At 45.4% G+C, this 13,099-nt stretch overlaps 1 protein-coding gene across 1 annotated transcript in view; it reads right to left on the reverse strand.

Moving 5' to 3' along the window:
* SLC7A8 (solute carrier family 7 member 8) overlaps nucleotides 1–13,099 on the reverse strand; it is a 61,866-nt gene that overhangs the window by 31,195 nt on the left and 17,572 nt on the right. The window contains exons 2-3 of the mRNA XM_066277453.1: nucleotides 9,689–9,893; nucleotides 8,488–8,639 (exon numbers count right to left, since the gene is read on the reverse strand). Of these exons, the coding sequence (XP_066133550.1) occupies nucleotides 8,488–8,639; nucleotides 9,689–9,893 (357 nt within the window). The remainder of the gene's footprint in view (nucleotides 1–8,487; nucleotides 8,640–9,688; nucleotides 9,894–13,099) is intronic.

A 13,099-nucleotide genomic window follows, 5' to 3' on the forward strand; every position in this document is an offset into this window, starting at 1 on the left:
GAAAATGATCTCTAAATATGGACTCATGCTGCAAAATTCCTGAGACTGGTCAGTGTGGAAGAAAAAAGGAATTCTGGGAAAGTAAGCTCACAAGGTTATCTGATCATAAATTCCTAACTGGGCAGGTCATTATAAGTAGCCATGCCCCAGGCATATAACTTCTTTAGGAAGATTTATCTTTGCCTTAAGCAAGCCCTGCCCATTGTTTCTGTGCATCTAGGTTAACATACTTTTGAAATGTCTCCTTTCAGAGAGAGAAAAACATCCATTGATTTGTTGCTCCACTTATATTGCATTCACTTGTTTATTCTTGTATGTGTCTGACAGGAATCAAACTTGCAACCTTGGTGTATCAGGGCAATACTGTACCAACTGAGCTACCCAGCCACAAATGAGCACATAATCTTAACTATCCTATAGTCAAAGAGAACTCCTGCCTTGCTCTCTCCCACCTTCATTTAATCTTCCTTACATTCCCTCTTTAATCTCAAATGCATAAAAGAAATGGCCAACTGTTATTCTCAGAAGCATTTACCTCAGCCTTTGGAGATCATGCTTCTAGGTGCATCCTCTATTTAACTCAAATTTTTCTAAAATTTTTCTACAGGTTTAGACATTCTTACATCAACATCAGTTATAATACAATTTCAAGGATAGCTAGTGCTCAAACTGCTAAACTCTCAAAACAAATCTTGCCCTTTTTTTTCCCCCAAAGCTCCCAATACCACTAGGCCTCACTCCCATGAGCTTCTGATTTTGTGTTCCTGGGTATGTGATATAAATTTAGTGTGCCGCATTTACCCTTAAAAGTTTACCAGACACGATTAATGAGAGATTTTATAAATCAAAGGTGCTGGCTCCTGCTGATGGTGGTGGTAGGGAGGTAGGGTGATCCTTGAGTCAGCAACAAAAGACCAGTGAAGAATTTAAGCTTCTAGGCTGGCTTGAGAAAGTCAGCAAGTTGTTTCCATACTGGTGGAAGCTGAACTCCAGGAAAACTCCATTTCAGGGAACCTCAATCTCATTCGTTATTTTCCCAAGCAGTGGTGGATACATTCCCAGGAATAAACTCCTCATTCCCTGATTTCCAGACCTTGAGCTCTGTATACTCTTTGAACAGAATTCCAGCCTGAGAGCAAAAACTGGAGACTAGAAGAGACACTGGGGGAATCTTAGAAAGAGATGATCTGGTTCAAGAACTGAAGCATATTGAAATTAAAAAGAAGACCCCGACTTCTCAGGTAATCGGTGGCTAAATCCTGATCTGAGAATAGTCTGAATTTCGACTAAAAGACAGAAGTGTCCAATATCAATGGATTTCAAGGAAAAAAGACCTCCATTCTGGAATTCTCTGTGATCTTTGTAATTGCTTACTGTGATATATGAACTTAAAGGCACTGTATCAATAGTTGTTCACTTATTAGAGCTCAAGACTAAATTGCTCTTAGAGAAATATAAGGTGAGCGTAACAGAGATACCTTCATTCCCAGGTCTATAGGCACAAGGAAATTCCAGAGGCCATAGAGGGCAATGAGGAGGCAAAATAGCCCTAAGGAATGGGTATTTGCTCTGTCATTATAGGTATGGAGTCCAAAAGCATAGGGGATGTCTGCCTCATGTGCCAGCAACAAATCTTAAGTATTAGAGAGTGAATAGAAAAGGTGGCAAAGACAGAGGGGCCAATGCAACCCAGTCTGAACCACATCAATGAGAAGACATTAAAATATTATCCAGCATTTTCCTTGATCTATTTCACCTGTATTTCAACAAGAATGTGCCATCCTTGACTCTCTCACTATTAACCATAATATCTTGCTAATTCTACTTTGTAAATGTCAAACCCCTCTACACATGGGGATTAGGGGCACCAACCTCACCATCCACCCCCGTGCCATTGAAAATCTGCATATATTGACCCTGGCCAGTTGGCTCAGTGGTTGAGCGTTGGCCTGGTGTGCAGGAGTCCCAGGTTTGATTCCTGGCCAGGGCACACAGGAGAAGCGCCCATCTGCTTCTCCACTCTTCCCCCTCTCCTTCCTCTCTGTCTTTCTCATCCCCTCCTGCAGCCAAGGCTCCATTGGAGCAGGGTTGGCCCGGGCACTGAAGATGGCTCCATGGCCTCTGCCTCAGGTGCTAGAATGGCTCTGGTTGTAGCAGAGCAACACCCCAGATGGGCAGAGCATCGCCCCTGGTGGGCATGCTGAGTGGATCCTGGTCGGGTGCATGCGGGAGTCTGTCTGACTGCCTCCCCGTTTCCAACTTCAAAAAAATACAAAATAAATAAGTAAATAAATAAAATCTGCATATTACTTTTGTCTTCCTAGACACTTAACTACAGGACCCCTCCTCTCATACCAAAATCTGTGGATGCTCCAGTCCCTCTTAGCATGGTAAACAATGCACACAGTCATTTCTTAGCATCTACAGATTCACAACCACAAAATGAAAATGCTATTTTTAATCCTGTGTCGTTGAATCCTTGGCTGTGAAACCCAGGCATATGGAGGACCAACTGTATATTTATTGAAAAAAAAATCCACATATAAGTAGATCTGTGCTGTTCAAATCTGTGTTACTCAAGGATCAACTGTACATATACTCTCCTCTCCCACTGCTCCATCCCTTATTCCATCATTGTCATCTTTAACCTGGATTCCTGTAACCACAAGGTAACTGGTCTTTTTGCCTTTGATTTTATTCCCCTCTCAGATCCATTCTTTACCCTTTTAGCCATGATTCTTCTAAAATATAAATATGATAATGTCATTGCTCTGTTTGAAACCCTTTAATCCCTTCCCATTCTTAGAGGAAAGTCCAGTCTCTCAAGTGTATGTTATGGCTATCCAGAACTACCTGGAACTCCCCCAAAGGGACCCCATTTCTGTTACATCTAGCTCCTTGAATGTTGTCCTCTTGGGGGAACTTACCACTTGGAACTGAAATTCCCTGTGTACTTGTCGTAATCACATTGGACTGAGGGTTCCTAAGTATTTTCATGCCTAAAACAGTGCTTGGAGCAGAGCAGACACTTGAATATTTGATAATGATTGAATGATTTATACTCTGCAGTACCTATAGAGGACACACAAGTGGACTCAACAAACACTTAAGAGAAAATGTTTGATTTTCTACTGCTGCTGCAAATGAGACTAAAGATCTTCTGGTTCATTGCTATATCCCCTGTGCCAAGAAGGGTATCTAGCAGATCCCGGGCCCTTGATAAATATTTGTTGAATGAACAAAGTATATTGTGATTCTTGTTTATATAACGCTTCCTGAGAGTCCCAACCCCTAAGTTATATTACTCTAGAGAAGACTTTCAAGCAGCCTCCTAGGGTAACCACTTGAGGAAGACTGCCAACCAGAGACCTGCTCAGTGCTCCTCATGGCTTTGGAGAGGACAGGGAAGGCAGAAACACAAACATCTAACTCCTCATCACAAATCACAAACGTTGGGGACAGTTAGTTGAAACATTTCATTTTAATTTGTAGATAAAATAGATTCCTTCCTCTTAGTATTCAGTCAATATGGCCAGCTGATTCTATCCCTGAATCTTTCTTTCTTTAAAAAAAATTTTTTTTAACATTTTAATTTTTTTTTATTTAATTTAATTTTTTTTTTTTTTTTTTGGCAGAGACAGAGGGACAGATAGGGACAGACAGACAGGAAGGGAGAGAGATGAGAAACATCAATTCTTCGTTGCGGTTCTTAGTTGTTCATTGATTGATTTCTCATATGTGCCTTGATGGGGGTGGGGGGGCAACAGCAGACCGAGTGACCCCTTGCTCGAGCCAGCGACCTTGGGCTTAAGCTGGTGAGCTTTTGCTCAAACCAGATGAGCCCGCACTCAAGCTGGCGACCTCAGGGTCTCGAACCTGGGTCCTTCTGCATCAGTTCGATGCTCTATCCACTGTGCCACAGCCTGGTCAGGCAATAGATGTGTTTTATTTAGAACTGTAAGGACACCTATCCATTGTTACCAGGGCAGGGCTACTGGGCAGGAGAGAGGGGTGAAGATAAGGGAACATCTTTTACCTAGAGGACATAGTAATATACTTATGAAATACTAAAAAAGAAACAAAGAAAGAAAAAAGAAAACCTCAAGCAAATCACAAAAGAGGTCACCAAAACCAAGTTTTAACACCTCCTGTTCTGCTCCTTCCTTACTCATTCCTCCCACTAATATGCTTGCTCTGGAGAAGGGAGAAAGGCTTTTTATTTAATTAAAACATAAGTTCTTTCTTTCTTTCTTTCTTTCTTTCTTTCTTTCTTTCTTTCTTTCTTTCTTTCTTTCTTTCTTTCTCTCACTGTCTGGTGGGTAGGAATATTTTGCTGACTCAGTAGTGAATAATCAGCTTTGACCTAAATCATAAAATAATTCAAAGTGGCAGCTGCAGTTGCATAAGCGTGATCCAAATCCACAGTTCCTTCTCTCTCACTCTCCTCGCCTCCCCACCCCCTCCAGACTCTAAGCAGGCAAGCCAGTTACAGCAGGTTCTTTCTGCCTTTCCACCCCCATCTGGTTCATCACACCATCATTTTTCATCTGATCTTTTCTAAAAAACGCCCCATGGAACCCGATTTGACCTCATTTCCTCCCATAGCAAAACCCAGCCAGGGACTTTGTCACATCAGTTCTGCCCACGGGGGTCCTGCCCTGTCCTTCAGCTTCTCAACCCCACGCCCTCCATTACACACCAGCAACCTCTCCACAGAGAGTGGCCTTTCCCTAAAAAACTCTCATCTCCACAGTGGATCCAGCCTGTCATCAGCACGCCACAATGACACAGCAGAAAGCAGAGTTTCTTAAATCACTACATTCAGACCATCCCCAAACTCTTGACTGTTTCTCTTAAGAATATGGTTGGACTGGGCCCATCTCAGCTCTACTGCCAAGGAATACTGAGCCTATTCTACACGGCTGGCTTGCCTGGCACCTGCTAAGAGGATAGGGTGTGGCTAGACGATGGTGGGAGGGGTGCTGGAATAAAAGATGTCTGCATTTATTAAAAGATAGCATTTACCAAGCCTTCCGGACAGCCTGGTTCTTATTTATCTTACTGGGTACCTTAAGAAATGTTTTGAGGGGCCTGTAAAAGTGGGTTGGAAGAATAAAAATATATTCAATGTACCAGAAAACAGAACCTTTGCCTACAGACTCAAAGTACCTGGGAGTTCTGGTGAGGAAGGGTGGGTGTGTGGCTCCACGCACATGTGCACCCCAGTGGAGGGGGGAGTTGGGGACTCTCCGCATGGCCCTCCCATCTAGCGCACAAGGTGAAGTGAGAAGCTGTTTTGCATTTCCCTCAAGGAAATGAGGAATAAGTTAGGGTTTAAGAAAGTTTCCTGCTTATGAAAGTGGAAAAGTATTTGAACACATATCTCATGGACATTGAAAAATTCCTATCTCTGGAGGGCAAGACTGACCACTGTTAAGCCGGTCATAATTTCTTTGCAGTTCTACTTAGAAGGCAGGGGACAGGCCAGATGAGCTTTATTGAACCTTTGATGTTAGGAATTGTGAGAGGCAAGTATCTTATCATTTTTGTCATTAGGTTTTTTTTTTTAATTAATTATTTTTATTTATTTATTCATTTTAGAGAAGAGAAACAGAGAGAGAGAGAGAGAGAGAGAAGGGGGGGAGCAGGAAGCATCAACTCCCATATGTGCCTTGACCGGGTAAGCCCACGGCTTTGAACTGGCGATCTCAGTGTTCCAGGTCAACGCTTGATCCACTGCGCCACCACAGATTAGGCTCATTAGGGTTTTTTAATTATTCCTGGCTTGGTGCTAGCAGTGTCCAGGTGAGGTGTGGGCTGCCAAAAGGATCATGCACACACAACCTGTATTTCTGGAACTGTGCTACAGGCAGGAGCAGTCCTTATCTCTTGGGAGGGTTTGTACTTCTTTAGCCTGAGGGGATATCTGTGAGGCTATACTACTCCAGAAGGTCTTTGCCTAAAATGCCACCAACCCTTGGTGGGTGTGAGGACTGCAAAGGAAGTGTGGGGTCCAGTGGCCTGGTTTCTCTCTTGGGGGTGGACTGAATAGTCTCAGGATTCTCAGTTTCCAGTTGGAGGGTAAGGGTGGCCTCTTATCTCAGACACTTCAGCAGCATCAGCAGGAAAAGAAAGCTGTGTTTGTGTACACAAGACGCTGAAATAGCAGTGGCCAGCACTCATATGGTCCCCCTCCTAGCCCCTATTAGCCTGTCTGATGGCAGAAATAATAGCTCTTTCTGCCCCACACCCTCTTCTCCCTCCCCTACCACCACTACCTCTAGATCTAGTTATCAAGCAAGGATTAAGTAACTGCCCTCATTGACCACCCTCATTGACAAATGGCTGGGCCGCAAGGTGTCTAGGTGTCTCATGCAATTCTTGCAACTATGCTCTCCTGTGTGAGTTAGGGAAGGTTGCTTTGCCATGCACTCATATCAGTTAGGAAGTGGTACAGAGACCTTCTCTTCAGTAGACTCCTTTTGGACTTCACAGTGCCCTCTAGATCTGTGAGCAGGCCTGATCAAACAACTGTTCTGGCCCACATTGCCACTGCCTGGATGGTAGGGTTCTATCCCAGGGCTGAGATCACTGCCAAAAGAAGGCACACTTGCCAAGGAGACCATACCTTGGTGCCCAGCTGGCTATCCTATGAGAGATTCCCCTCCTGCCCCATGCCACCAAGGTAACCAAGGCAAAGTGTCAAGACCCAAGAAAGGGTGTGGCCAGGATGTTCACTACCCTCAGCTAAGTGTATGTGTGTTGGAAGGTGTGAGATGGCAGAGACTGAGCTAACTCTAGAAGTGGAGCTTTTTTTTAAAGACTTTATTCGATTTTTTTTCAGAGAAAAGACAGAAAGAGAGAGAGAGAGCGAGAGAGAGAGAAAGAGAGAGAGAGAGAGAGAGAGAAGGGGAGGAGGAGCAGGAAGCATCAACTTCCATATGTGCCTTGACCAGACAAGGTTTCGAATCAGCGACCTCAGTGTTCCAGGTCGACACTTTATCCCACTGCACCACTACAGGCTAGAAGTGGAGCTTCTTTTTTTTTTTTTTTTTTTTTTTTTCTGTATTTTTCTGAAGCCGGAAACGGGGAGAGACCGTCAGACAGACTCCCACATGAGCCCGACCGGGATCTACCCGGCACGCCCACCAGGGGGTGACACTCTGCCCACCAGGGGGCGATGCTCTGCTCCTCCGGGGCGTCACTCTGTTGCGACCAGAGCCACTCTAGCTCCTGGGGCAGAGGCCGAGGAGCCATCCCCAGCGCCCGGGCCATCTTTGCTCCAGTGGAGCCTCGGCTGCGGGAGGGGAAGAGAGAGACAGAGAGGAAGGAGAGGGGGAGGGGTGGAGAAGCAGATGGGCACTTCTCCTGTGTGCCCTGGCCGGGAATTGAACCCAGGACTTCTGCACGCCAGGCTGACTCTCTACCACTGAGCCAACCGGCCAGGGCCAAGTGGAGCTTCTTAAAGATCCAAACATTTACTGTATAAATTCATTTTTGGTTGAAAGATGTAAAATAGCCCCAATCCACTCCCAATAACAGAGACTAAATGTTGAGACCTCCTAAGGATACAGTGTATAGAACTTCTCTAACTTATTCTAGCTCGCAGAAATCTTTCCCCTTCTTTGAATTTTTTTTTAAAGATTTTATTTACAGATTTTATGGGGGAGGAGGACGGAGCAAGAGGTATCATCTCATAGTCGCTTCACTTTAGTTGTTCGTTGGTTGCTTGTCGTATTTGCCTTGACTGGGCAAGCCCAAGGTTTCAAACCAGTGACCTCAGCATTCCAGGTCAATGCTTTATCCACTGTGCCACCACAGACCAGAAAATTCTTTGAATTTTTACTGCAATTGAATCTTAACCACAGAATCTGTCTATATAGCTTTTCTTCCCAATTAGACAGAAAACTTATCAAGGGGCCACAGACAAAGCATTTATTTCCCCCCAACTCACACCTCTAAACTTTCCTTCCAAAGAGTTTAAGATGTGAGCTGGCAGGTTGAGGCAGAAGTGGACAAGGCCAGAAAAATCTTTCAAGCAGCAGAAGCCTCCAGAACAATGTGTGTGCTGGGAAGAGAAGGAATCAGAAGACCAAGACCAGGGCTCCCCTCAGGGCCTGCCACCTTGAGTGGGTCACTGCCTGGCTCCATTTGCTTATTGGTACTAGGAAAATGGTAATACTGCCCAGTTTAGCTCCTTTGCTCATATCATATAAGTGAAAATGCTTCATATAAAGAACCCTGCCAATGAAAACCACTGTGCCGTTGAGCAGCTACTTAAGTTTCTTCTTTTTTTTAAATATCAGGTAATTATATGCAGAATTCATTCATTCAAACACACATGGAGGAACTGGGGGAAAAAGGTAATGGGGGGAAAAAATAAAAGAGAAACTGAGAGAAAAGAGAGAGGAAGAAGAAGCAGAGACAAGGAGAACACCAGGACGGCTAAAGGAGGCCGTCTGAGAGCAAGACCCAGATGGCACTTACACAGGCAGATGGCAGCCAGGAGTCGGAGGCCATACTCCGGGGGGAAGCAGGTGGGGAAGAGCGGTTGTAGCACGTAGTTGGAGAAGGTGAGTGCGATGACAGCCTGGTTGGTGGGGTAAATCACCAGCACAGCAATCCATAGCCTCAGGAATCTGAAGGGGGAACAAGACAGGACTTGAACCAAAGCAGCAATGGAGACCCCCGCCCTCACCAAAGGTATGGCAAGCATTCAGAAGTCATCAGGGGAAGCCTGGGCAAGTCATGGGGCAGCATTAGGAAAGGCAGTGGGCTAAGGAAATGCATTTCTTGTTTGTTTTCAAGATGATGAGGAGCTCAGTCCCCCATGAAGTGAGACACCCAGCCCTCCGCGATGAAAATAAAATGGTTTAATGATGAAGAGCTGAGTTTCAACTAGTGCTAACACACGCCTTGGCATTCTTTCACTCTTCCCTCTCCTTTCATTATCTCTTCACTACCATTCTGGCCCCCAGCATCCAGTGGTGAAAAATAAAATTTGTAACCCTAGAATTTGACAGCCAGTACATGCTAAGGGCGTGGCAGCGTAAGCAACTGCCAGGGGAGGCATTGAGCGGGAGCTGTGGGAGAAATGGCCCCTAAGCAACTGCCAGGGGAGGCATTGAGCGGGAGCTGTGGGAGAAATGGCCCCTAAGCAACTGCCAGGGGAGGCATTGAGCAGGAGCTGTGGGAGAAATGGCCCCTAAGCAATTGCCAGGGGAGGCATTGAGCGGGAGTTGTGGGAGAAATGGCCTCCTCATCCTTGGGCCTGTGGGGTGAGGGGTGAGTTCTTCAGCAGCGGGGCTGCAGAAGCTAAGGGAATTCAAGATCAAAGCCTAGCTCTAGAGGGAGGCCATTATCCTTGGCGATGTGAGAAGAGAGTACCTCCATCTCTTAGGTGGTTATTCTCATTTGTCAAGTTAAAAGGGCTTCATTTTGTGATGTGCTTTCCCTTGAAGCCTCCAGTCAGAGTTATCAAATTTGCTGTAACTCATAGAATTTTTCCCAGGAAGGTCAACAGAAATTCAAACTACAACCTGTTTCCTCTGTCATTCTCAGGAGCAGCGAGGGGACACAAGGTTTCACTAGCAAGCATGATATGGAGGACTCTCTAGCTCTCCTTGGTACATTGAAAACCACTGGCCTCTGCTTCCTAGACCACTCAGGTCTCTGCAGAGCCTCTTACCCAGCTAGTCCTCCAAAGATGTCCTTGACGTAGGAGTAGTCACCACCAGATTTGGGGATGGTGACTCCGAGTTCAGCATAGCAAAGGGCTCCCACAGCTGTAATAAGGCCCGTCACAATCCAGACGATAAGAGCGAGGCCCACAGAGCCGGCATTCTCCAGCACACCCTTCGGTGAGACGAAGATTCCAGAGCCAATGATGTTCCCTGTATGAGGCACCAAAGGTACCGGAGAGACAGAAGCATCAGCACAGGTGACAAGACTGGCATTTGCAGGGGCAGTCTCATCTCTGATCTGATTCTAAAATACCTTTGGGTTGTGTGAATCACCTTCAGGCAGGTGTATTTAGCAATAATTCTCCATAAAAACAGGAAAGAGAAGCAGCCTGACCAGGCAATGGTGCAGTGAATAGAGCATTGGACTGGGATGCGGAGGACCCAGGTTCGAGACCCTGAGGTCGCCAGCTTGAGTGCGGGCTCATCTGGTTTGAGCAAGGCTCACTGGCTTGAACCCAAGGTCGCTGACTCCAGCAAGGGGTTACTCGGTCTGCTGAAGACCCGCGGTCAAGGCACATATGAGAAATCAATCCATGAACAACTAAGGAGCCACAACAAAGAATTGATGTTTCTCATCTCTCTCCCTTCCTGTCTGTATGTCACTATCGTCCCTCTCTCTGACTCTCTCTGTCTCTGCCACAAAAAAAAAAAAAAAAAGGAAAGAAAGAAAGAAAGAAACAGGAGGGAGAGGCAGACAACAGGCACTTAGAGACCAGGAACATAGCCAGGTACTACATGTCTTCTTTAATCCTTAGGACAAGCCTATGACATCATATATCACTTCTCCCATTACAGAGGAGGAAACTGAGTCTCACAGATACTAAGTACATTGCCCAAGTCCGCACAGTAGTAAGTGCTGACACAGGTATTGAGCCTCAGGACCCTCTGACTGGGCTACACATGGTCCATGCAAGGTGACAAAAGTCTTAAGACTGATTAGAACTAGCAGAATTGGAAAAGTGGGCTGTACTCAGAGACCAGCTACCAGTTAGCTTCAAAAGTGAGCCAAAGGGACAGATTATGGCCACACTTCATGACTGGGAGTTTTCTAGACCCATGAGCATGAACAGCATTCCTGGAAGCTGGCCTCTCCTTGAGACACAACAGCCATACCTTTAGTGAGGAGCAAGAAACAACCACTTCCTGCACATTTGGAAATAGTTTACAGGGCTACAATCTGTGCAAAGCCTATATTCCTCCAAAGGTCATTCTCCTTCATGGTTTCATGTGACCCTCACAACAACCTTAGAAATTCAGGAAGAGGAAGAAACGCAGGTATTTCTCTATTTTACAAACTAAGAAAATGAGAAGGGTTAAATGGCTTTCTCCAAATTCCACAGCTATTGATGGGTAAAATTGGATCTAGAAGTCAGTCTCCTGATGTTTAATCCAGTGCTCTTTCCACTAATCTGCTTCTGCTTCTGTACACGGGAGGCTGAGTTTCTCCTGAGAGATGAGGCTAACTGCAAGGACTGAACAGTTGGCTACTATGATGTATGTATTGGGCAGGGGAGGAGGTGGAGTGTGGGGGAAGAAACTGACATGCTCCTTCCCAAGCTTTCCTTTATCTACTTCTTATGACTTAAGATGAGATCAGGGTCCACTGGACAGGTGCTTTGAAAGCTCTCTTCCAATCCCACCCCAGTTGCACTCCTGAAGGCTTGAGGAAGGAAGCAGAGGTTAGATGGATCCAGGTAGAAATGCAGAGCTGGATGGAGTATTTTGAAGCCAGTTGGATTTGACAGTGTTCTGAGGACAGCTCAGCTTCCCACCATATCTCTTTAGTGTATTTGAAATTAGAGCTGGGCAAAACAAGATGCAGAATATAGAATTTTGCACTCAGCTTTCAAAAACAGTTTTTCAGACCTCAGCCATAACACAAGTCAATCCAGTCCTGAAATTTACTTCTAAACCAAAATGCAATATTTTTTTTTTTTTTTTTTTTTTTTCTCTGAAGCTGGAAACAGGGAGAGACAGTCAGACAGACTCCCGCATGCGCCCGACCGGGATCCACCCGGCACGCCCACCATGGGGCGATGCTCTGCCCACCAGGGGGCGATGCTCTGCCCATCCTGGGCTTTGCCATGTTGCGACCAGAGCCACTCTAGCGCCTGAGGCAGAGGCCACAGAGCCATCCCCAGCGCCCGGGCCATCTTTGCTCCAATGGAGCCTTGGCTGCGGGAGGGGAAGAGAGAGACAGAGAGGAAGGCGCGGCGGAGGGGTGGAGAAGCAAATGGGCGCTTCTCCTATGTGCCCTGGCCGGGAATCGAACCTGGGTCCTCCGCACGCTAGGCCGACGCTCTACCGCTGAGCCAACCAGCCAGGGCCAAAATGCAATATTTAATCCTAGGTCATGCATACAGTTATTTCAGCCAGAGGAGAAGAGAAGAGAATATTTACATTTTAAAATCAATAAAATCCTATTCTTCTGGGATGCAAAATAAGCTGCCTATTTTCAAACAAAAAAGTTGCAGTGTGAAATGAGTAGTGGGAGAGGGAAGGGGTCTAGACGTCTCCATATGTACTTTGCATGAGTATTGTGTTAGAGGAGACGAAGAGGCACTAGTATTCCAGGACTCAAGACACTGTCACTTTGTCAAGTGACCCTTCAAATGCCAAACTGTGCTGAGAACAAGTGATGAAAGATGATAGTAAATTCCTTGCCTAGCAAGTATTTATCAGAAGAACGACCTATAAAGCTTTTAAAGCCAGCCAAGAAGAGAGTAATACAACTAGGGTTAAAAAGCTTGCTCAAGAGGTTGAAAAGCAATCGGTACAGGAGAAAAACAAGGTTTGACTTTGGTCTTTAAGGTGTGAAAGGGAGGTTGGGGAACAACTAGGTGTTCCTCAGAGCCAGGAATGGCTGCTGAGTCACAAGGGGGAAGTGGAAATGGATGTTATTGAAAAGATCCCATCTTCTCAAGAATAAAGTAATGCCTACTATATCAATTTTTAGTTTGATTACTTGATTAATATTTATCTCCCCCACTAGACTGTAAGCGCCAAGAGAATAGGAACTATATTACTTCCCCTAACCTATGAAGTGTCACATGATAGACACTCTATAAATGCTTACCAAATGAAAGATGTTTGGCATCAATCTAGAACTTATCTGCACAGAGCAATTTAATATACCTAATATACCTGTTTTTTTGGAACTTCCAAATCCTGTGAAATATGTCACATGTATATTGCAGGTAAATGAGTAAAGCAACTCAGTTATTTCACCGCTGAGGAGTGTAGACTGGCTATTTGTGCCACCTCCAATTTGTAGGGGAAGAACTTAGGGCAACTATAACCCCATTTTCCAAATAGGGAAAATGAGGGAGGTATTATTATCCTTGTCTTATGGGTGA

Source organism: Saccopteryx bilineata, chromosome 4 (assembly GCF_036850765.1).
Source record: "Saccopteryx bilineata isolate mSacBil1 chromosome 4, mSacBil1_pri_phased_curated, whole genome shotgun sequence".
Classification (NCBI taxonomy): domain Eukaryota; kingdom Metazoa; phylum Chordata; class Mammalia; order Chiroptera; family Emballonuridae; genus Saccopteryx; species Saccopteryx bilineata.